At 40.6% G+C, this 24,062-nt stretch overlaps 1 protein-coding gene across 2 annotated transcripts in view; it reads left to right on the top strand.

Moving 5' to 3' along the window:
- The window catches only part of FHOD3 (formin homology 2 domain containing 3), a 614,532-nt gene that overhangs the window by 280,600 nt on the left and 309,870 nt on the right, over positions 1–24,062 (top strand). For both annotated transcript variants that reach the window (XM_077810937.1, XM_077810936.1), the window contains exon 4: positions 16,348–16,415. In XM_077810937.1, coding sequence (XP_077667063.1) covers positions 16,348–16,415 — 68 coding nt within the window. The remainder of the gene's footprint in view (positions 1–16,347; positions 16,416–24,062) is intronic.

Below are 24,062 nucleotides of genomic sequence, written 5' to 3'. Positions count from 1 at the left end.
TTTGGCCTACAAGAGATTTTTGAGCGTTTTACTTGCTCAAAGAAAGGAATTACAGTGGGCAGCCCTAGCTCAGTTTCTAGAACCAGACACCAACATGTAAAACTAACCATCTTATTCTAATACCAAGTTACAAATACGTTTACATATCTGTTTTGTTCCTGCAAAGCTGCATATGTTCTAGACCAGTGGCTCTCAGTCTTTCCAGACTACTGTACCCCCTTTAAGAGTATGATTTGTCTTGTGTACCCCCAAGTTTCACCTTGCTTAAAAACATGCAATATCAGACATAAAAATACAAAAGTGTCATAGCACACTATTACTGAAAAATTGCTTACTTTCTCATTTTTACCATATAATTATAAAATAAATAATTGGAATATAAATATTGTACTTAGGTTTCAGTGTATAGCAGTGGTTCTCAAACTAGGGGCACCGCTTGTTCAGGGAAAGCCCCTGGCGGGCCGGGCTGGTTTGTTTACCTGCTGCGTCCACAGGTTCGGCCGATCGCAGATCCCACTGGCTGCGGTTTGCCGCTCCAGGCCAATGGGGGCTGTGGGAAGGGCGGCCAGCACATCCCTCGGCCCGTGCCCCTAGTTTGAGAACCACTGGTGTACAGTAGCAGTATAAACAAATTATTGTCTATGAAATTTAGTTTGTACTGACTTCGCTTGTGCTTTTTGTGTAGCCTGTTGTAAAACTAGGCAAAATTTAGATGTGTTTATTTACCCCCCGGAAGACCTCAGAGTACCCTCAGGGATACATGTGCCCCTGCTTGAGAACCATTGTCTAGACCTCCAAATTACCATCATTAGAGTTATATTTAATTAAGTTTAATTAGATTTGAATTAACTTACAATTGTAATAGATATTGATAGACATTGATGGCAATTATTTTAATGAACTCTGACTTTCATGATTAGAATAGACTCTATATATAGAGAGAATTATTTTATTATTATATTTTCATAGTTCAATTAGGAAATAATAAGATAAGGTTAATATTAAGCAGGAAATAAGATTCTGAGGCTGCCGTTTATTCCACCCTGAATAGGGCCCCCATATTTTCTCCAAATTTTTGACAGAGCCTCTCAGTTAATACTCACTGTTGATTCTTAGTGTGAAATAGTTTGGGTTTTTTTTATAAGAATACTTACAGAGGAATACAGCAGACTGAAACCTTACTGTCCATCATTGGTACTTATATGGTCCCATTACCTTAGTATCTGAGCACCTCACAATCTTCAAATGTATGTAACCTCTCAACATTCCTGTGAAGTAGCAGAGTACTACTACCCCCATTTTACAGCTGTGGAATAGAGGCACAGATTGACTACAGGCAAAATATTATTAAATACACTATACAATAGAAATCTCTGGAATGCTATACTAAATATAACCATCATACCATAAATATGTTGAAAATATAATTGCTTAGGGTCTCACAGGAAGTCTGGTGGAATAGAGAATTGAACATGGGTCTTTTGAGTCCCAGGCTAGCGCCCTTACTACTAGGTCATCTCTCCTCTCAGCCTCAGTCTATGATATTGATCATATTATATTATAGAGTATTATGTTCGGCTGGGTTGTGAGACTAAAGTATTTTAGTATCTGATGTTTTTCATTATGGGTGGAATTCCTCCACATGCCGAGGGTCAGGCACAAGCCTATGCGCCACTTAAGTTCCACTGATGCGGAAATGTAAGGATATATGGAACAAATTCTGTTACACCCATACAACCCCACTGACATCAGTAGGTTATGCAAGTGTAAAAGAGAGGAAAAATATTGGCACAATATATTTATTTATATCTGCAGGTGGAATTAAAACAACAGCTCTGACATTTTCTTTCTCTCAATTTACATAAGAAGAAAAATTCCTAGCCAAGGCTCAAAATGATTTTTACATATGTTAAAAAGAAAGCCAAACAACTAACTGAGAACTGGCTGCCTCCTTGCCTCCAAACCAGAAAACAACCAACAAAAAATCTTTCTGCCCTGAACAGCAATAGCATGGAGCGCCAGCCATCATCATACCAAGCTTCCTGAAATCCCAGGCTCCTTTTTATTTAGTGTGAAAAGGTGAGGAATTCCAAAAGTGTGGGTCCCTCGGAGATAGCACCTGGCCAGCTGCTCCCTCTCTCTTAATCCTAGTGGGCTGTATTTGGGAATCTCCACTGATGATAACTGTGGCAGCTGTGGAAGTGGAAGAAAACATACAAACAACAACAAATGCAAACAATTTCCCTCAATTTTTTATGAGAAGAACATAAGAAGATTTAGCACCCTAAGGCCTATCTAAACTTCCTGAGCCTGACACATTGTTTTTGTGAGATAATTTTATGGTGGGTTCAAACCAGTTGGAGAAATCCTAGCATAACTGGGGCTCCTATTGCTACCGCGATACAAATAATAATAATAGAAATAACTGTCGAAGAAATTCTGCCCTCTTCTTTACTTTTAAATTCTTGTAGTGTGATGAAGATAAAATATCAAAATTCCTGCCTTTCGGTCTTCAGGATGATGCATTTTTTTCTTCACAACTATCAGTTTTATTGTTCAGAGCAGGGGGGAACTTTGCTTACCAAAAGGTGTTTTCGCAAAAAGAAAAGGAGTACTTGTGGCACCTTAGAGACTAACCAATTTATTTGAGCATGAGCTTTCGTGAGCTACAGCTCACTTCATCAGATACATATGTATACATACATACATACATACATACATAGGTATGTATCTGATGAAGTGAGCTGTAGCTCACGAAAGCTCATGCTCAAATAAATTGGTTAGTCTCTAAGGTGCCACAAGTACTCCTTTTCTTTTTGCGAATACAGACTAACACGGCTGTTACTCTGAAAAGGTGTTTTGACATCTGTTTAATCCATTTGCACCACATTCTCTCCATTTGTTCATACATCTGTGATATTTCATTATTTCTTTCATGTTGTTGGACACCGGTTTCTGTTAAATTAATACAAGTGTGGTTTGGTCTTTCCGTGAAATGTAACTTTTTTCTCCTGTGTTTCAGTTTCCCGCATACCCTTTCCTCCCTCCACTAATACATTTGTCTGAATTTGACTTATATAATTTATTCAAAATGCGGTCTAAGTGGTGGTGCATTACTTGTAATAATGAAGCACATACTGCAGACAGACTGGTGTGAGATTTCTCCACAAGTTGTCATTCTTCCATACAAACCAAAACACAGCAAGGCTCCATTATATATAAAGAGAGATGTCAGTTTTGGTTGTTTGGTTGGTTGTTTAAGCAAGCTGGTTAGTTAATTTCCTTTTTCCTTTTTCTTTCCCATAGGTTGTAAGCTCTTTTGGACTGTCTTATTATTCTGCATTTGTACAGAACCTAGCACAATGGGATCTTCATCTATGATTGGTGGCTCCTATGTGCTACCACTATATAAATAAATAAGGATATTTTTTGTATGATTGGAGTGGTTCTCAACCACAGGTTCATGTACTGTTACTCATACATCAGGATTTTTTGATGAATACTCAGAACTGCCAAGCGCAAGTGTTCAAAAATTGTGAGGCAGATCCCAACACATCATGAGTTTGGCTTAAATATTATCAGAGTTTAAAAACAAAATACAGTTTTGCATCTTTTTATTTGTCGTCTTGCCTTTTATCTTTTATGCGTCATGTTTTCAAGCTTTTCTTCCCAACCATGAAGGCTAGAATCTTATTTTGTGTGTGTGTGTGTGTAAGCAAAGATTATCATGCATAATTACATAACTCCGTCAGCTGATGGTTGGAGACAAGCATCATAAGAGTCATGATCAAATTGTGAGAGTTGACAACACTGTGCTAAGATGCTGAGGTTCTGAACTACTCTCAGGCAGGTTGATGACTGCTGACCGCCAATTATGTGCTAATCTTGGGTGTCTGAGTTTTCGAGCATCCCGATGGTGGGGTAGACCAGGGTTTCTTAACCTGTGGGTCGGGACCCAACACTGGGTCTCCAGAATGTTTCAAAGGGTCGCATGGCAGCTCCTGTGGCTCCTGTCCCATGGGGCTGGCTGGGCTCACCTCCCTGCTCCAGGTATGCAAACTCTGGGGTCTCAACGCCACTCAGGTTTGGCCCAGCCATCATGATGTTGGGAGTCTGGGTAGGTCACATTTGAGTGAGTGACACTGCAATCCTGTGAGCCAGGTTGCAACTCCACTCACAAAGTTGGTCAATCGGGGGGTGGGTCAAAACCTGAGTGGCGCTTTAGTCCTGGATGTTACAATGCTCGGAGCGGAGAGCCAAGCCCAGCCAGCCCTACAGCACAGGAGCTGCCACTGTAGGGTGAATGCTGGGCAGATCCCAACCTCTCTGGGGGCCAGGATCTGACCAAAGCCACCCTATGGCCTCCACCCCCAGACTATTTATGGGGTCGCAACATGTCATAAACATTTACAAATGGGGCCTGAGCCCAAAAAGGTTGAGAATCACTGTGTTAGAACATGCACAGTTGATGAGAAGGCAGCTGATGCTATGGAGCTTAGCCTGGTAAACTAGTACATTCCCTGAAAAAGGACAGAAATCATAGGAACCTTCCTTGTTTTGGAGGTACCCTTATCCTCTGACGTACTTTGGCACATCTTTTGTGCCACTAAAGTTTGGTTTGAGCCTGAAGCTCAGGAATGAATCCAAGTTGTTGTCGTAAATCAGACAACTCTTTACACTCAGGTATTTTACTTCTTGCCAAGCTGTCAGCAAAAATAAAAATATGATCATAACTGTAAGGTCTGCAGAAATGTGACTTGATTGTTTTGCATTTTCTTAGTGAGAACATGCTAAAGCTGCAGATCACCATTGGCTTAGTAATATTTATAGAGTAAACAAGAGTTGGCAGCATTTTGGCACAATACCCAGTGAATTAAAACACGGAAAAATAATCTAGCATGAGATTGCTAAATTCTCATAACCCAAGAGGCACTGATGTAATTTCTCTTGCTTATACTAGTGTACAGTTCAGCAATTCAGAGACCGAGTTGTAAACTGAAACAAACATTAAAGGTTTGCCTTGACTTACATAGTTTTTTGGATAATTATATTTTTAGCCGCAGTTTGGTTACAATAATCTCTAAAGAAAACAATGAGCTGTTCTATATTTCTTATAGTAATTTTCTCTGGCTTCATTCTCCTGAATTATGTAACCCATGTTTTAGGATAACTACTGCCTTCCTACTGTATTATTCTCTAGGGAACAATTTTGCATTATTAGGGAGATGAACAAGACGACCTCTTAATTCTTTTCCATCACCACTTTCTATAATATCCTGCTACAATATATGCCCTTGTTACTTCAACTCCACACTGCCTCTTCCCCTCTCAAACACTTTCTTTCATTCACATAGTTTTTCAAAAGAACAATCACCACAATTTTTGTATATTTTTTAAATCTCCCTCTTTTTAAATTACCAAGCTTAAATGAACCTAGGGCCATCTCCTGCACTTGAGACATAAAGAGAGTACTGATTCCTTTGCATTCAAGGGAAGAGGGACTGTATGAATAGATTATTGCAGGAGTACATGTCACAGGGCCAAATTAATCACTGGTGTAACTCCATTGAATAAGCAGGGAATCCTTAGTTGTTCAATATGTGAGCAAAGTTTTAACTTGTTTTCCAGTAATGGTGATGTTTTGAAGCAGATTAGGCCTCCCTGTATTCCAATGCTGTACTGTGTTGTTCATGGTGTAGATAGTATCATAACAAGTAATGTATCTGCCATTTTGTTTTGTCAGTGTGTTATAATGTTCATTACTTGCGTACAGCTTTCCCCCAGACACACGCATACTCACCTAATCCCACAGTCTCCGGTGATAATTATAACTGGTAAGAAGAACCCTTGTACTGCAGCTTTCAAAACTAGAAATGGTAAGTGAATGTGGGAAGGGGAAGAAGTTTGGAAATTCAAAGAAATGCTGCAGTGGGTTGAAATAGGTGAAGAGATCTGAAAGTGCACCACGCTCCTTGCTCTTCTTACTCCTCAGTTTGCGGAGAAAGAAAAGCTCATTTGTGGCTTTGGCCTTCTGATCACTTTTGAAAGATCATCAGCTGCAGTCCAACCACAAAAGCCAGCTCCATGGAGCATTTGGGCAATGAACCTCTCCCATCTGCACTCTGTTTGCCTGTCCTATGGGAGCCAATCTGAATAAGCCTATCATTCCTTACAGATGGCATATTTGAACCACACAACTGTCCCAAGGCTGTTGCTGCTACTTTTTTTGGTAAAGTCAATATGGTGCTCTGCCTTAGTTTATTGACTCTGACCTCCACTGTCCAATTCTAGTTCTTTCTTACCCATCTAAGGACAAAGCCCATTGTTATTGTCACTTCATGCTGGGCCCATTTCCCACCTCTGCACTTGTTCTAGAACAACAGCAGGAGTAGATTGAGACAGGCTTCTGCAGCATGGAGTAAGGAACACAGAAACACTTCTACTTCAGTTGTGAGTACAAAACTAGGACTGAAATAGGAGTGCTCTCTCCAAGCCAGTCTTCTTGCCCTATCTCAGCACAGGTATCAGTTATGTTTTCTTCCTTCCATTTTCCACTAGCAACCAGGACCTAAGTTCGCAAAGGTGAATGAGAAGAGGGAATACTCAAAGGAAGTTGTTACGCTGTCAGTTTGCAAAATTATTCATTATTCTCAGTGTGGTGCAGGAGTGACGTGTGGAGAGCTCCATATTCCACATCCCCTTCAATCCCCCAACCCTCAGCAGATGAAAAACAAAGGCTTCCCATTTCACTTAAGTATATAAACACTTACTGTGTTTCATCACATCCTTTTACTGTAAATCTGTAAACCCCTGGTATTTATTTGCTTTGGTGTTTAGGGATAGTGTTATAAATGGTTCTTTCTGCTAGTTCAGCATGCATATGGAGGCATGTGTGGGAGGGAGGGGAGTAATAATTTAAAGGGCTTTGTAAAGAAGGAACTCTTTCTATTGATTTATCCATGACAAATGTATACTCACATAAAGTCAGGCAGAATAAGCAGGAATTTGATAGAAATCATTGGAGGAGGGATTGATTTGATCTCTTCTGGCTTCCGTAGTGGAAGATGATAACCCCAGTTGCTAAGAATATATGGAAAAATCCATCTTTCACATCTAATTGGACCATGTAGGTATCACTTTATTTTTTCTGTACATTGGTAATGAGCCTGGGGTGCCGATTCTTATGGTGGCGTGACAGCCATTTTGAAGTGCAGGAATTATGTAGAGAGATCAAGGATCCATTCCTGTGAAGATTTTTTTCTTTTGCTTTCCAGTTTTGGATAAGATGATTCAGCTCCTCCCTTATCTCTCCTCCATTTTCCAATTCCTGAATTTACTCATCTTAATACAAGCACTCCCTGTGTGTGAATCACAAAAGTTGCTGCTTTCTGACAGCAAGGATCATCTGTCTCTCTCTGTCTTCTCATTTATTTCCCTCATTTGATGGCTATCTCCTCTTGTCTCTCTTCTGTACTGTCCTCCCCAACTTTTCTCCTTGTCTACGCTGATATAGCTGTTTCTCCTCATCCTCTGGCTCCGTATTTTTCTCCTCTGTCTGTCCTCTTGCAGTATCCCTTTATTGCTCTTTCTCTTCACTCATATTCCTGTCTGTTTTCAAATCATTTAGTCCCTTCATTCAGTGACCTCATTCTGTTTACATAGTTGTCAATATAGGAGGTGGGAATCAAGGTTGCCACCAGTTCCTGGAGGATGGATGTACTTTCTGTTGAATTTTGTTACTTTTAATGTGAAACTTAATTTGCAGACCTGGTAGCCCTGTGTCAATCCCTGTCTGATATTGTAAAAATACCTACAAATAACAATATTCAGGAAGACCTCAAACGTTTTGGGTTTCAGATAAGCATCTCTTACTTCGGATGCCTCTCCGAACCCAGGGAGGCTATTGAAAGGCTTTACGGAGATACTTCCGCATACAGGCTCCCTTGTCAAAACAGAATATCCCTATCTGTGGGGTCTCCTTGAGGGAGGCCCAGCAGACTGTTATTCCAAATTGATACGTTCAGTGGGAGGACTGCAGACCTATAACATAGAGAGAAAATCTCTTGAGATGAGATGTGTAGATTTGCCCTGTAGTTCTTGCATTATGGAAAGTGAAGCTCTCCCTCCCCCTGCCCACCCTGTCCCTGATGTTCCACCCCCTAAATCCACAAATTCTCCCAAGATCTGCAGATGCCCTCTGTCTGCACTGGCTCCCTGAATTCACAATCAACTCCCTGGCAGCTTGGCTTTTTGTAGGGGTCTGAAGGAGTTGTGGGGATGGGGGAGGGTTCAGTATTAATTTATGCACAAAGGTGGCATGGGTTTCAAGGTGAGGTGGGAGGGGCTTATAATCCTACCTTGTTGGCTATCTTTCCTCCCCCTCCACACCTGCGGATCCTGCACATCACAGGGTCTCTGAAGAACAGATTCTATTGGGGTATGGGGAAATGATGCCAAGAGAGAGCATTCCTTGTACCCAGGCCTAATGGATCATGGTTTTTTACATCCCTGTCCTCTCTACCTAAGGAGGTGACACTGTCCCCCAGATAATTAATGAAGCAGTTGTTTTGTGTCTGAATGAAAATGAGTAGAAGTAGGTTTTATTCTCATTGTTAGTCTACCATGCATTCATTGTGAAGCAGGCTGAAAATTCTTTGGAATCAATCAGTGCTGGCAGCAATGTGGGCTTGAAGAGAGTTACTATAATTTGTTCTTGGCCTGTTGTTTTTATTGTCAAAAAACTGCATTTCTTCACCAAATACTAGTCATTTACTGTTAGATTAATGAGAGACTATAAATCTTAAATTCACAAACTACAAATATTGCACAAATGAGTGTGTAATAATTTGTTAATTTATATATAGATAAACAGATTAGATAAAAATATCCAAGATTTGTAATATACAAAACTAAGTATCCTCAACAGAAACAGCAATTATGTTAATGTAATAGTGGACAATGTGCCTGTGAATAATTCCCCTCTTGAAATGATATATTTTGTAGGGATCTGGGAGTAAAAGGAAAGTGTATTGTCTTGCCAACAGATTTATTATTGGCTTTTGTGGGCAAAAACAAAACTAAGAAGAAAGCCCCTTTTTGGCATCATCACAGGTCTTTTCTTAGAGTGCCACTTTAATTTGTCTGACATACAATGAAAGAATGGCACGTTGCACTAATCAGTGTTGTATACAGTGAATTTATGGATCTGAGAATCTGTTTGCACCCATGGGCCCAATCCAGTAGTATGTTGAAGTCAGTTGGAATGTTGCCTGAGGAAGCACTTCAGGATTGGATGCATGGGCCTGATTCATTGCTGCTACTCCTCTTTTGTGCTTGTGTACTGCTGTTCATTCAAGTGGAATTACACTGGTGTAAAACAGGAGTGGCATGGTGGTGAATCAGGCTTTATATTTATACGGTACTCAGCTCTCACAGCAAGAGTTAAGTTTTCCCTACTATAAAAGAAAAATTGCCTGACTTCGTTTTTTCTCTCTTCTTTCTGTGGAAAAATTCAAATTGTTCCCTTTAATTCCAGTAGAGTGTTTAGCTGCCAATGAAGGTGTAGCTAATACATGTATTTCCAGATATTCAGGTTGTTCATTGCTTTAGGTTCAGAAATAATATTTTTAAATTTAAGTGGTAGCCAGATTTTTGGTGTTTTATGGAAGCCAGAGAATATTGCTACTCTTACCTCATGCACAGGGATTTTACCAAGGACTAGCAGGAACTATTTCAAATGTCCTTTACTGAGTCAACGCTGCGGACCCCGGTAATGTAATGTAATATAGAGTGTAGTGAAAGATGTTTCATCTCTGAAATCAGAGTTTGGAGAAGAGGGGCATGGATGGGAAATGTGGAGGTCTTTCAGTTAGGAGCAAATGAAGCAGAGTAACTCCCATTTGTGCTCAGCCAGATGTTAGCTTGCCTTTTGCCAGTAACCCAAAAGGCTGACGTTTCATAAATTACTGTACCCCAGGGCCTAATTCAGCTGGTGTGATGGACAGGGAAGGGAGGAGTTGTGTACTTCCTTCAGAGATCAGGCATTACACTTGGGACTATGTTTATCCAAGGTATTTTTTTAAAATTTGTGAATAAAAATGTGATTTTCCTAGCGAATACTAAGGAAAATTGAAGATTTTATTACTGACATAGAGTGGCGGTTCTCAAACCGTGAGTCAGGATCCCAAAGTGGGTCACAACCCCATTTTAATGGGGTCACCAGGGTTGGCTTTAGACAAGCTGGGACCCGGGGCTGAAGCTTGAGCCACACTGCCCAGGGCCAAAGCTGAAGCTCTCAAGGGCTTACAGGCCCCCTGCTTGGGGCTGAAGCCCTTGAGCTTCAGCTTTGCTCCTGCCTGGAGCTGTCTGGCTTGGGCTTTGCTCCCCTTCCCCTCCCCCCTCCCGCACCATCCCCGACCTAGTACAGTGGGGCTTGGGTGGGCTCAGGCTTCGGTCCCCGCTCCTGAGGCCGTGTAGTAATTTTTGTTGTCAGAAGGGGGTCATGGTGCAATGAAGTTTGAGAACTTCTGACACAGAGGCAAATTACTACTTTTATTTTATTTTATTTTTCTCAGAACACCGAAAAGGAAAAAGAACGAAACCCTTTCATGCTACAACAAAAAGCCTTTGAAGGTCATGCACGAGAACCTTCCCAAGCTCTCTCTCAGTGTAAAATAATCTGTAAAATAAGCAGAGTTGTCTTTTCAATGATCCACTGACGTTTGTGTTCGCCTGAGAGAAAACCACTTTCACTGGTTTCATTTTTGGTCTAGGAAAGCTGTTTTAAAATAACCTTGGGTGTTAGAGGGGATGGGTGTAATACTAGTTTGCTTCTGTACCGTGTGGCCCTTTCTTAGCACACTGATGCTGAAGGTAAGGACCCAGGGTTGCCAACTCTACTGGTTTTAGCACAAGTCTTGCAATATGTGAAATTTTATTTAAAGATTCAGCTCCTGGAGACACCCGATTAGCTGAGAATCTCCTCTTTCATTTTAAAAATAAGTTTCTAGTGCTGAACTGTAGCTCATGAATGTGGTGAGGATGAGTCCCCTGGCAATAGAATTATTGTGGGGGCTGAGAATGTGACCCAGAGTGATTGGAGCAGCCACTGCCGTGCCCAGGATTAGGCTGGGGAATACGAAGCAGGGTGAGCAGGGTTCAGGTGCCAGGGGCCAAGGTGGTCCCTTTCTCTCTCTGGCTGAAGAACGTCCTCCAAGCTGGCAGGTGGTGGCATTTGGTGGAAGGATCCAGGGATGCTATAGCTGGGATCAGACAGGATCATGGGGACTGGAACCTTTGGGAGCCCAAGCGGAGCTGGGAGATATTGGGAGCCGGGTAGCAGGGCTACCCAGATGGCTGAGCTCCCTGCAGGGAGCAGGAGCCAGGCACAGGTGTTGGGGGAGGCAGGGATGGGACGGGCTCTGCAAGAGTCACCCCTGTTCCAGGGGTCTCCCCCATCTCCCTCGCTGCCCCTGTCTTCCTCTCAGCTTCCCCCTTGCTCTCCTCTGCTCCCTCCTGGTGCCTCCTGTTGTCCCTCAGGATGCGCCTCAGCCCACATTTTACCACCTCTGCTGGTCTTGGGGCACCATTCACCCCAGTTCGTACTTCCTAGTCCAGTCCTGGTGCTGTTCCAGCCCTTACAGGTCACACTCCTCCCGCATCCCCGCAAGTGTGATGCATGTGGACAGAAACATATCAGGCCCCACAATATTTCCATTGAGGGGTGCTATTTCCCACTCCCCCCTACCCCTGAGTTCTGCCATCCCTTACCCTGTTGTTTGCAATTTTAAGCCAGAGAGTCCTTCCTTCCTTGTTTTTCCCCTGTGTCGGTAATGAAAACAACATGAAACTCTCGGATGTGGTTTGGGTTCGTATTGGCTGTGGTCTAGTCAGGTTCAGGTTGGGCTTTAAAATTGGGCCCAAGCAGACCTCTAACAGATAGTGCCTCCTTTCCCTTAAAAAATAATCCCTGCCATCTAGCGGTAATAGCTGACAAAACTACTGAGTGTGATCACTCCAAGGTGAATGTCTTTAATAAAATCTTGACTTTCCGAACCTCCACGAGCTCTCTCTTTTATTTAGGAACTAAAAGCAATTTTGCAAATCATTACCATATAAGCATCAGAAATGTATGATTAATATTTAGGGAGTTTGAGACCTCTGACTGTGTCTATTGCTCTTAATTTATCTTATTTAATTTTAATGGTATTGTGGTTCCTGAATATATGAAATCCCTTTCTGTGCTCAGTCTGTGGAGGATATGAGTCTGTTACAGCCTTTGGTTGTGCGTCTTGGCATATTAATTCAATGTGTAGCAAGCTCACTCTTTTAGCTCTGGAGGGTCCATGGTTCAATCCCTGGTGTGTCAGCCAAGATCCAGCTCTCACATGAGCTCACAAGGATTTTCTTTTAAGTGAAGATATTCCTTAACCCTACTAGCCAACGTTGCCTGGTATGTATCCTCAACTAAACCGCGTTCTTTCAAAGAAGATCATTTGACTGGCTACTAACAGAGCAGGCTCCATACAAAAGCTGTCTTCTTGTCTCCTGTTAACAGTTGGTGTTTATATATGGAGTATTTTAGATGATAGCAAACCCGTGGCCAGCTAGGACTTTAAAGCTGTCAGCATGGCCCTGAAGTTAGAAATTAGCAGTAGCAGCGGGGATACAATTTGGATGCTTCTGCTTCAGAATTATAGGCACCTATCACTTCAGTTACAGGAGACTCTTCTCAGCTGTTGGCTGAATTATGACACACTCATTCAAACACAGAGCTGAGTATTTCTGAGTCTGTCCAGTAGAGGGGTAGCATTACACATCACAGTAGCGAGTTCATTACAATCCAGTGACCCGGGTGTTTTGTTAGATAGCTTTTGCTATCTTGTTTCTTAATTATCTTTGGTATTCTTATGAAAGCACTGTAAAAAAAATATGCACTTCTTCCTGGTTTACCACACAAAGAGAGATTACTGCAATTGATTATTCTTGACTTTCAAATCCTGCTGTCAGTTTAATGTTTAATGTTTGCACTGTCTCTGTTCATATATGAAGCTTATGGGATAAGCATCAAAACACGCTGTTAACTCACATGTGGCATTCGCATTCCTTTTGACATTTATAGGAGTTCTACCATGCCTTGAGGGCTGTATATAGCCCTAAATGTTTATCTTGTAGATAAAGTTCTTTGTATCTTGAAGAAAATAGCATAGTACCACAAGGAAAAGAAAAGCTTGCCTTATACAGAGTTCTCTGCTTAGGGTGAATTACACTCTTACTTCATGCAGAAATCAACCCATGGCATTTTCTAATGTAGCATAACTCTTAAAGATATGAGTATTTCACTTATCTTCTGGATTATGGGTCTGTAAATGTTTCTCATTTTTCACAATTCCTCGGTGGAGCCAAGTCTTGAGAAGATCCATGTATTGCCAAGGCATGTAAAAATTAGCCTCTGAATAAACTGTAGCAGTTGGAATTGTGAGTGAATAGGTTACATCTGTTTAAATACACAAGCTCATCTTAACATGTGAATAGAACTGTGAACATTAATTGGGTTTTTTTTTCTCCAGTTTGCTACACGTGGCCGGTGCAACATGCTGGCTCACATCTAAAATGTACTTTTACTCCCCTCTAAGTGGAGTCAGATCTGTTCAAGTGTTTGATTATGTTGCCCTGTGGTAGCTGGCTGCCTCTGCTGTAAGCCTTAATACTGCTAGAAGCTATTGGTGAGCCTCCTTTAGCTCAAGTGGTGTATATTCAGAAGTGAAGTTACAGACTTCTGTCTCATATGAACAACTGACAGACACATTGTCTATCCTTGAGCCATAGATTTTTTTACACCACATCTGTGAAAAGAGAAAACAAAAGAACACAAGTAAATAGTTCAACTTTATTCTTCTCAGAGAACTACCAAAAATTGCATGCACCAGCGGAGGCAGCCACCATTGTAGTATCATAACAATACATGATTATTATTTACCCCAGGCTGCGGCAATAATTGCTTTTGTGTAAGGAAGGGCCCCCAGGTGACATTGTTTAAAATGTTGATATTTATGTACAAAGTTGCCAGCACTACAAGAAATGGTGCCTCTCTTAATTAGGATGATGCTGCATTGCCTTATTTGCCTCACTCTGCGATGCCAGTGACTTATATGAATGGAGGGAAATTAGTTATAACAAATGCCAGATGGAGGTATATTTCACAGAGAAATAGTTTTGTGCTATATAGTATGTGAAGTCAACAAACAAGGTCTTAAAAAAATCCCTATTATTCTTTAAGCTTTCCTGACAAGACTCCTCTTTGTCAAGCCAAGAAATGTCATCTGCTTATACATGCCAGTACATTTTTAAGATAGAACAATTAAAGATTGCAGTTTATGGTTTTAAGTGAAATCCCTTCCTCCAGGGTTTTTGTCAGAAATCCATAAACTCTACAAGGAAGAGGAATGATTGTAACAGCTGTAATAGTTGGGTCAGTTCTACACGTTCTGCCTTCAAAGCCAAAGGCAGTTTGGGATGACCAAAATGCTTTATGAGGCTTATAAACAACTGCTGAAGTTATATTTTCTGATTGGATGAGACTGTTGGGACTAGAAGGTGTTTATTCACATTAACCCTCAGGTCTTCTCAAATTAAGTTTTTTAGAGTTATGTGGAAAAAGGAAAGTCTCTGAGCAAAAATGTAAGAAATCCCCAAATGCCTATTTTTTCTGCATCCTTCCCAGAAAGAGGAAAAGAAAATGTGGCTATTGAATTTTGTACAGTATTTAGTGTAGTACAAAAATATGCAAAGGGAAGTCTGTGTGGGGGGGAGAGGAGAATTTATTTAAGTCAGTTCCATACACTTGGCTGATGGTGTGTCATCTTGCCACACAGGAACATCCACAGTCTGCAGTCACTTTATCCTTGATCCCATGAGCCTCTGAGTGCCTCTTTAAAGCTATTGAGCATCCTTCATACCCATCCTTTGTAGGACTAGGCTCCTATACTCCATGTGATACCTTTTGGGAGAGGCTAACAGCATCCTGAAAGGTCACCAAAAGAAGTTGGTTTCTCTTGTTAATTGCCTTCATAATATGTTAATTCAATACACACATATTGCCATATTTGGGGTTGGGAAGGAATTTTCCTCCAGGGCAGATTGGAAGAGGCCCTGGGGGTTTTTCGCCTTCCTCTGTAGCATGGGGCATGGGTCACTTGCTGGAGGATTCTCTGCACCTTGAAGACTTTAAACCACGATTTGAAGACTTCAGTAGCTCAGACATAGGTGAGAGGTTTATTGCAGGAGTGGGTGGGTGAGATTCTGTGGCCTGCATTGTGCAGGAGGTCAGACTAGATAATCATAATGGTCCCTTCTGACCTTAATATTTATGAATCTATGAATCCATCTAAAATTAATGACTTTTTCCACTTTTCATTATTTGTTCTATGACTATGCATTTATATATATGTGTGTGTGTGTGTATATATATATAGAGAGAGAGAGAGATTGAGATATATATTAAGGGAGAAAAACATTGTTCTGAATTATGCTCAGAACAAACTGTGCAGCTATTTCTGATATTAAGTATCCTCACATACATTGCAATTGCAGAAAGGTATTCCAATTACAAAAAATGAGAACACAGGAAAGGAACATCTTGGGGATTCAGTGGCTCAAGGACTGATAATGGGGATGTGGATACTTTTACTTCTAAGTCACTAGTTCAAATGTAGATAGATTGGTAGCGATCTAAGCTTACTACCACTTGATAGTAGTCTGCATAAAATGAGGGATCTGAGCGATATGTCCTCAGTCTACTTCCCATTAGATTTTCCAAATCATAAAGCTGGCACTAGTTAGCATGATCATTGGCCATCATAGAACAATGGTCAAAGACTGCATAGGTATGAGGACTGAAGTCCACTCTCGTTCCTTAAAAGTAATCCTTCCAGGACAGGATTGAGGCTCATTATTGGGGCAGTGTGGGGAAGCTTGCAGTGCAGCTGCTGTGAAGTCTTCATTGCTGTCAGTCCAGTATCTATCACAGGCTCTAAATTTAACTTAAAAAGGAAAGAAAGCTAGATAGACACAATTACACTTGAAAAATCCTCATAGTCTCATTTTCTTGTGACCTTTCCTAAAATTCCTCTGGGAAATTTCACTCAGGCCATGAATAATTAACTCATTTTATTTGTGCTATTTGATTAACAGGTATTATATCTATGAAAAAAAAAAGTTGGCTAGTCTAAGAGGAATGTACTACTTAGTAAATGGACACTGCGACCATTCCTCACCAGCTCCCATCTAACTCCATCTCATTTTGGCAGTCTTATTAATGTTGGGATTTTTTGTTGTTCTTTATTTCAGAAAAACTCTACAACTCCAGTGGACGGGAGCTGAGACGGGCCCTTTTCTCTTTGAAACAAATATTTCAGGTAAGTGAATATCTTACCGCTGAATCTCCAGGCTATTCAACAGTAAATTGTTTTTCCTTCTTTGCATAAGGGAATAATTGAAAAGTAACCCACATTGATGATATGACTTGGTGGTTAGGGCACCGATGTGGGAGACTCAGGTTCATGTCCCTGCTCCAATGAATATTTAATTATTTATACAAAATGGGACAGCTCCAATGGAAGAAGTTTAGAGAGACCCATCCCAAAAAAGCCAGTAGTCTCATAATTAGAGCACTCACCTGCATTTCAAGTACCTGGTCTGAGCAGGTGGGTTTTACGTGGGTTTTCCGCATCCGAGAGGAGAGTTCCAACCGCTGAACTATTAGCTATTCTGTGGTGGATGGGTTGCTCTTTTCTTCTGGTTTTGACCATATATTCCATCCTGGACCTGCAAAACCTTTCTCATCTAAACATTTGTTGACCCTGGTACACTTCCGCAAAAAGGTTTGTTTTGATGAATTGCAAAACTATTTAGTTGGAAAATTCCCAGCCAGCTCTAATTATAATTCATATGCATAGGCAACCTTCTTTCTGGCATTTCCTAACTATTGAGTGCTTTACTTTTCAAGCTTAATACTTTTCTTTTAATACAGTTTTTTTAGTGTAATTAAGCATTGAAAGATAATATAAGGATTTTTTTTAAAGGAAACATAAGATAACTACTTTTAAACTAAACATAAATTAAGCTAGATCATTGGAGTTCCACTAAGGATGGAGTTAGCTTGTTGACTGACCCAGTCTGATGGTGTGAAATAATCAGTTTCCATAGAGTACTGGATTTTCCTTCTTTCTTATATATTTGTTCTAAAGAGGAAGTTGGGAACTGTCTATGTCCATACACCTGCTGCCAACTGATTTATGAACTCTCACTGAATGATGATGATTTTGGGAGACTCTTCATCTCCTGCATTCCAGGATAGAAATTATAATAAGACAATCACGTCACTGGGAGATTTGAGGGAAAAAGTACAGCTTGTAATGGAGAGAATCCATATCACGTTTGAATACTTGAAGTTGTGTGTTACCAAAATGGAAGATGAGGGAGAAAAGACCATAGGGAAATTATTGGAGTTTTACCAATTAATTGTTGTGAAGATTAACTATAGTACCTATGTAATATCTGTGTCATTATTCCCATTAGTTACAAGTATTTTGAAGATACTGTCCAAGGGTGCCTTTAGAATATTTTGAAAAGAACTGTCAAGGAAAAAATACAAGATTTTTATAGACAGCAAAGTGATGTTCTGTGACTTTTCTCGAAAGATGAGAAATGTCTGCGTTGAAATGTTAATTTATAGCACTGAAGAAAAGTGGGTGAGTTAAAGTAATTGTGTACAAAAATATATGTCCAAAATGGTGCCAGGAGACTTGAATTTCTAGAATCAGTGCCAGGAAAGTATTGTAGTATTAGAAGTCTTTTGATATAAAATTGTGCTAAGACTAAGAAAAAATTATAGTCTTCAGCATAAATCAGCTATCTGATGATGTTCTATCATGTTGGTTTTAGTAATAAAGCACCTTCAGGGCTACTTTTTTTTTTCTGAAATATTAGAATTTACGTTAAAAGTTGTATCTTCAGGCTAATCCCATTCTTTATATTTTCATACAGTGCTCATTTTGTAATAATTTTCAAAAGGCAGTGGAGATTTCATCATCTCTGAGAAAAGTGCCAGAACATCTCATAACACCATCTTTTTGTAATCATGTGATCAGAGGTCAGTTAATTTGGCAAAAGAGTCTGTGCCCATCTATTTTTTCCATTAAAAGTGTTTGAAGGTTGCGTGCATCTCTTATTTGCATTTGAATGAGCCCAGGTTTTATAAGTCATTCAAGCAGCACATAAATATGAAATCAAAATAACCAATGCTTTTGTTTGTCGCACAAGGCCTCAGCAAAGTGAAGCAAAGCTTGGCAAATACTGAGCCATTGTTTTGAATCATAAACAAACAAAAAAATAGATTAATGTGACATGTACAGAGCAGGAATCTCTCTTTGGTTTCTGATGAGGGCTGAATTCATTAAAAGGGTACAGGGAGAGTTTTCTTTTTGAAGACCTAAATACTATTGCTATTTCTTAATTTCCTATTTTAAAATGTTAATATTTCCAATCAGCATTTTCTCTAGGGTAAATTGTGATACTGTTATTTTGATTTACTATGTATTTTGATTGTATCTGCATGGACAATCAAGTCAAGCATGTTCTTCTCAGGGCTTGTCTACATTACCCGCAGGATCGATGGGCAGCGATCGATCCAGTGGGGGTCGATTTATCGCGTCTAGTCTAGACACGATAAATTGACAGCCCAGCACTCTCCCATTGTGACTCCGGTACTCCACCGGAGCAAGAGGCGCAGGCGGAGTCGACAGAGGAGTGTCAGCTGTCAACTCATTGCAGTGAAGTCACCGTGGTGAGTAGATTTAAGTATGTCGACTTCAGCTACGTTATTCACGTAACTGAAGTTGCATAACTTAGATCGATCCCCCTCCCTCCCAGTGTAGACCAGGCCTTAGTGTCTTAACTATTCAGTAACTGCCGGAACGGTATTATGACAAGTCCATGAGGGAACCAAGCACCCCTTGCTTATGGGCACAGCGAGCAGGTATGTGGCCTACATCTTCTATCTGGCCACAGTGGCAAATGGGAGCCATGAAGACTCCACTTGTCATAGGCCTGGTCTACACTGGTGGGGGGGAATCGATCTAAGTTATGTAACGTCAGCTACTTACTTAGATCTACTCACCATGGTGTCTCCACTGCGGTGAGTCAACAGCTGACACTCCCCCATCAACTCCACCTATGCTTCTCACTCCGGTGGAATACTGGAGTCAACGGGAGAGCACTCGGCGGTCGATTTATCGCATCTAGACTAGACGCGATAAATCGACCCCCTCTGGATCGATCGCTACCCATCAGTCCTGTGGGTAATGTAGACAAGCCCACAGACACAGAGTTGGGGGGTTCCTAGGCCATGGCCCGACCACTACTTTGCTGGGCCAAACTTGAGTGTCGCTGCAATTCTGTGCCCCAGGTTGCAGCATTACTCACTGAAATTTGGAGGGGGCAAACATAGGGCCTCGTGCCAAGGGGGTAAGGAGGCTGCTGGGAGGGGGGCTTGAGGGGGGAAGAGAAGGTCAAGTGTATGTGGAGAGAAATCCAAATCTATGTCCCCCCATTTTAAATAGTGCTCCATAACCTTTGGTTAGAGTCATTAGCAGCACATCTGATCAGTCCACATCTGAACTGATTGAGCTTTACCCAGAGATTGCGAAGAAGGTTAAAACAAGAGGGATGGACTGTTGGTTTTCTTCCGAGATAGGCATTGACTATGTTTGAAGCTTATTCTTGCCACCTAGTATGTCACCTGGAGATGATATTGAGGTTCCTTAGGGTAATTGTCCAAATGGGGCACCTTGAGCTGAGACAGGGGCTCAGTGCATTAAACACATCTTTAAACAGGATAGATGTGGCATGTCTTCTACCTTAAGGAGCAGATTCTGCAAGGCAACTTGTTGCTTGAGGTCAGGAGAAGCAACGGACAGGACTGGTAGCCAGGCCAGATTGCTTGTTCTCATATTACCTGTTGTTATATGCATAGTTTTGGTCAGCTGAGCGTCTACTAGTCTTGTGTGAAAAGAGCTGACCCACCCTGGGAAGCAATACTTGTCTACAGAATAATACAAGGCAAACCCAGAGTTTCATAGGCCTGGCCTATGCTTAAAAAGTAGGTTGACCTAGTTACGTTCCTCCGGGCTGTGAAAATTTCACACCCTTAGCCCCGGTGCAAACATGACTAGGTCAACAGAAGAATTATTCTGTCAACCTAGCTACTATCTTTCAGAATGATGGGTTAACTACATAGAAAAACCCCTTCTGTCAATGTAGGAAGCTTCTACCCTACAGCATCACAGCTGTAGCACCTTAGCAATGTCACTGTAATGTCTGTAGTGTAGACATGCCTTTAGTGTGTGTGTATTGTCTTCCCAGATACAACCAGCTAAATTGCTGATTCTTGTCTTTATTTGCATTGAGGTGTTGATAAGGTGTGCCTTTCAAGTGATTCTGATTTACTGTTTCCTTACTCCACAAATACTCCTGTTGACTTCAATTGGAGTACTTGTGCAGTAAGGAAGGTAGTATTCAGCATGAGAGAGGGTATCGGAATCTGGCCCTAAATTAACAGAAAATAAGCATGGCACATAATGAAATAATGAACAGGAGTTCCTCTTTTAAAATCATAATTTAAAATAGAGGAAAAATAGCTGTATTAAAAAAACCCTTAATATTTTATCATTTTTAAAGGCAAAATAAATGAATAATGCATAATAGTATATCTATTTTACACAATATTAAAGGATTTTATTTAATAGAGCCTCTAGTACTACAGCACAAAATAAAATGGAAAAAGTTATGCTCAGAGGAATAATAACCATGCTTGAGAAGGTACAAACTAAAAATGGTGATCAGACTATAGTTTAAAAATATGCTAATTGTAGTCTTTCAGTATATCAATGAGTCAGACAAAAAATACATTCCTACAAGAGAAAGAAGAAGAAAACAACAACAGAAGCATCCTCTATTTGTAAGATTGAAATACCACTCTCTAAAGAGGACTGTAAGAGATTCTGATCAACTAGTGCATTAGGTTTTGTGGAAAGCAAGCTTTGATAGAGTATAGTGGTAGAGTATTATGTCAGTTTTTGTTTTAGCGAAAATAATCTTCTGCATAAAGAACTTTTTCCATTAAAATGCCAGTGTTCACATCTGGCGGTGTTACACTGTATCCTCTTTGATTAATCTATACTTTTATTTGATGATGTTGTCAGAATGTTGGGCAATATAGAATACGTAGTCACATATAAAATCTGCGTATATATTTTCGCCTTTTGTCACAAATTCATTAATCATAGAACAATGGAGCTTTGTTTAAAATGTTAAAGGGAGTAAATATCTCAGACTCCTGAAAACATTAACTAGAAGGTGTTCAGAAGCACACAGTTTTATCAGTAAGTGAAATCAAATGTCACACACTTCAGCCTCTAAGGAGTCATCAATCACTCTTAGAAGAGTAGAAGGAGTATACTCTGTTTTCCTCATTGATCTGAGGAAGGAGATGTGTCGAGGAGGGTACTCCTTCTGCTCTTCTAAGAATGATTGATGACTCCTTAGGGAGTGAAGAGTGTGACATTTAATTTAGGAGCCTCTGTCCTGGCATGCAAAGCCCTGTAGATTTGTCCAAAGAGAACAGTCTTCTAAACTCAGATTGCCAGATTTCCCCTCTAAGAGCTAAAACTCTTGCAAGGACTCCTGATCAGCCATGGGGAAGAGAGAACCTTTCTTCCCATCCTGACTTCCCAATCTCATAGTCCAGAGTTTGCTTCATCTTTACCCAACTTTGAACAAGACAGGTCTCAAAAATCACCAGTGAAATACAGGTTGTATCACCCTAAGTGTTAGCAAAGTTCCTTTCACAAAACCACATCCAAAGCCAAAGCCTTACTGAGGCCTAGGCAATGTTATTGTCTGTGGATTAAAACATCCATCAGATCACACACACAGATTTTAAAGTGTTGAGCTCTTTCTTCTAAGCAGGTACAAAAACATCAGGAGTAGGACAACAACCCTAGAAACCACAACTTTTTGCGTCTGAGATATTTATGTCTATTTGAATTGAAATACTGTAGCACAGGACAACTAATTTTGTGTTTTCTACCTAGTTTATCTTGCATTACTTTCACATTTAATGTGACGTTGTTTGATCGACTGTACAAGTTACTGTCCCATGAATGGGCACTTCTTATTAATGAGCTGCATTTTAGGTTTATTCTGCATGCTTCTTGAGTGAAATATTTGCTAGCAGCTGTCAGCTCCAAAATGAAGTGGAAAGAGTCACAATATAAAGCCACTCTTCCATTTTCATTCAAGACCTGAGGGATGAAATCCTGGTACCACTGAAGTCAATGGCAAAACACCCATTTTCTTCAGTGGGGGCGATAATTTTATCTAAGGAATGAAGTGTTGGTCTTCAGTGTACATGGACGTAGTGAGAAATAGGGACAGTTTAACAGCACCTTTTGGTTCACTTCACTTCATAGTGGTGTAGCTCTAACACTTGTTTTATTTCAGACAAAAGGTGTGTGAGAAACCACCCAGGAGCTTTTGGTCTGAATGTTGTTTTGGGTAGGTATGTGTGAGTATGTGAGAGAATACAAAGAGACTGAGACCAGGTCTACACTATAAACATACATTGGTTTAACCTACATCACTCAAGAGTGTGAAAAATCCACACCCCCTGAGCGATGCAGTTATACCGACCTAAGCTATAGTGTACACAGTGCTATGTCGATGGGAGAGGTTCTCCCATCTACATAGCTACTGCCTCTCACAGAGGTGGATTAACTACGCTGGAAAGAGAAGCTCTCCTGTTGGCATAGTAGTGTCTTCACGGAAGCAGTATAGAGGCTCAGCTGCACTCCTGATTTAAGTGTAGGCCTGTCCTGAGGTCACAGACAGGAACAGAGAGGCAGAGGAAAAAAGGCAAGAAAAAGCCAAGCAGGAGCCTGTAAGCACACTGTGACCCTAAAGCAAGCTTGACAGAGTGCCTTTGGTTCTGGTGTTGGCTAAAGGAACTTAGAGGGCTGGTAAACTAAGAAACTGCTCCTTTTTGTTCTTGGCTCCAATGTATTCAGAGACACAAGATTTTGTACATTCCTTGTAAATAAACAGGATTGCATCAAAGAAATTCCTGGCTACGATCAATTTCTGCTCTCGACTGGAAAACCCACAGAGCCCTAAACTTTGATTAGCCATTTGGGTCAAAAAGGGGCAACAGTATTTATCTGTGATTGAAATATGGTATTTTTTCTCCCTTCCCTTTAACTGCAAATGCCAGAAGTGAGGTATGGAGGGAAAAAATTCCCAAACATTCCTGTTTTCTTGAAATGCTTTGGACAACTGAAGTCGCCAAGGCAATAAAATATACAAAGCAATAAAACCATCTATAATTTTTCCACTTCCACCAAATGTAATTGAACTAGTACTGGACCTTCTTCTGTGAAGATAGGCCTTCTTTCATTTTTTCATTAAGTCATTTTTAAACCATACCTTATGTTTGAATTTCCAAATTCTGGGCTATGTAAACTGGCCATGAATAAATTTAGGCAGGAAATTAGAAGACGGTTTCTAACCATCATAGGAATGAGGTTCTGGAACAGATTTCCATTAGGAGTAGTGGGAGCAAACAACCTAATGAGTTTTAAGGTGGAGATTGATAGGTTTATGAACAGAACCATATGACTGGGTGGCCTGCAACGGTAGGGGATTGGACTCGATGATCCAGGAGCTCCTTTCCAGTCCTCTGTCCCCATGTTCTTCTGAAAGAAGGGCTGGATGAGCTTAGTTCTTCACGTATAGTAGGTAGAGATCAAAAAGACCAAGTAGATAATTGAGTCCATCCTTCTACAATGTCAAGATGTTCCCTTCTTTTATGTCTCTCTTAAACCTAGATTGCTAAAATGCTGTTATTGCAAATATATAGGATATATATATATATATATATATATAAGCAGTATAAGGCATATACTGAACATTCAATTGCTGAACATTCAATTCCATTGCTCCATCACTAA

This window comes from Eretmochelys imbricata, chromosome 2 (genome assembly GCF_965152235.1).
Source record: "Eretmochelys imbricata isolate rEreImb1 chromosome 2, rEreImb1.hap1, whole genome shotgun sequence".
Classification (NCBI taxonomy): domain Eukaryota; kingdom Metazoa; phylum Chordata; order Testudines; family Cheloniidae; genus Eretmochelys; species Eretmochelys imbricata.
This window is presented reverse-complemented; position numbering and strand designations above follow the sequence as displayed.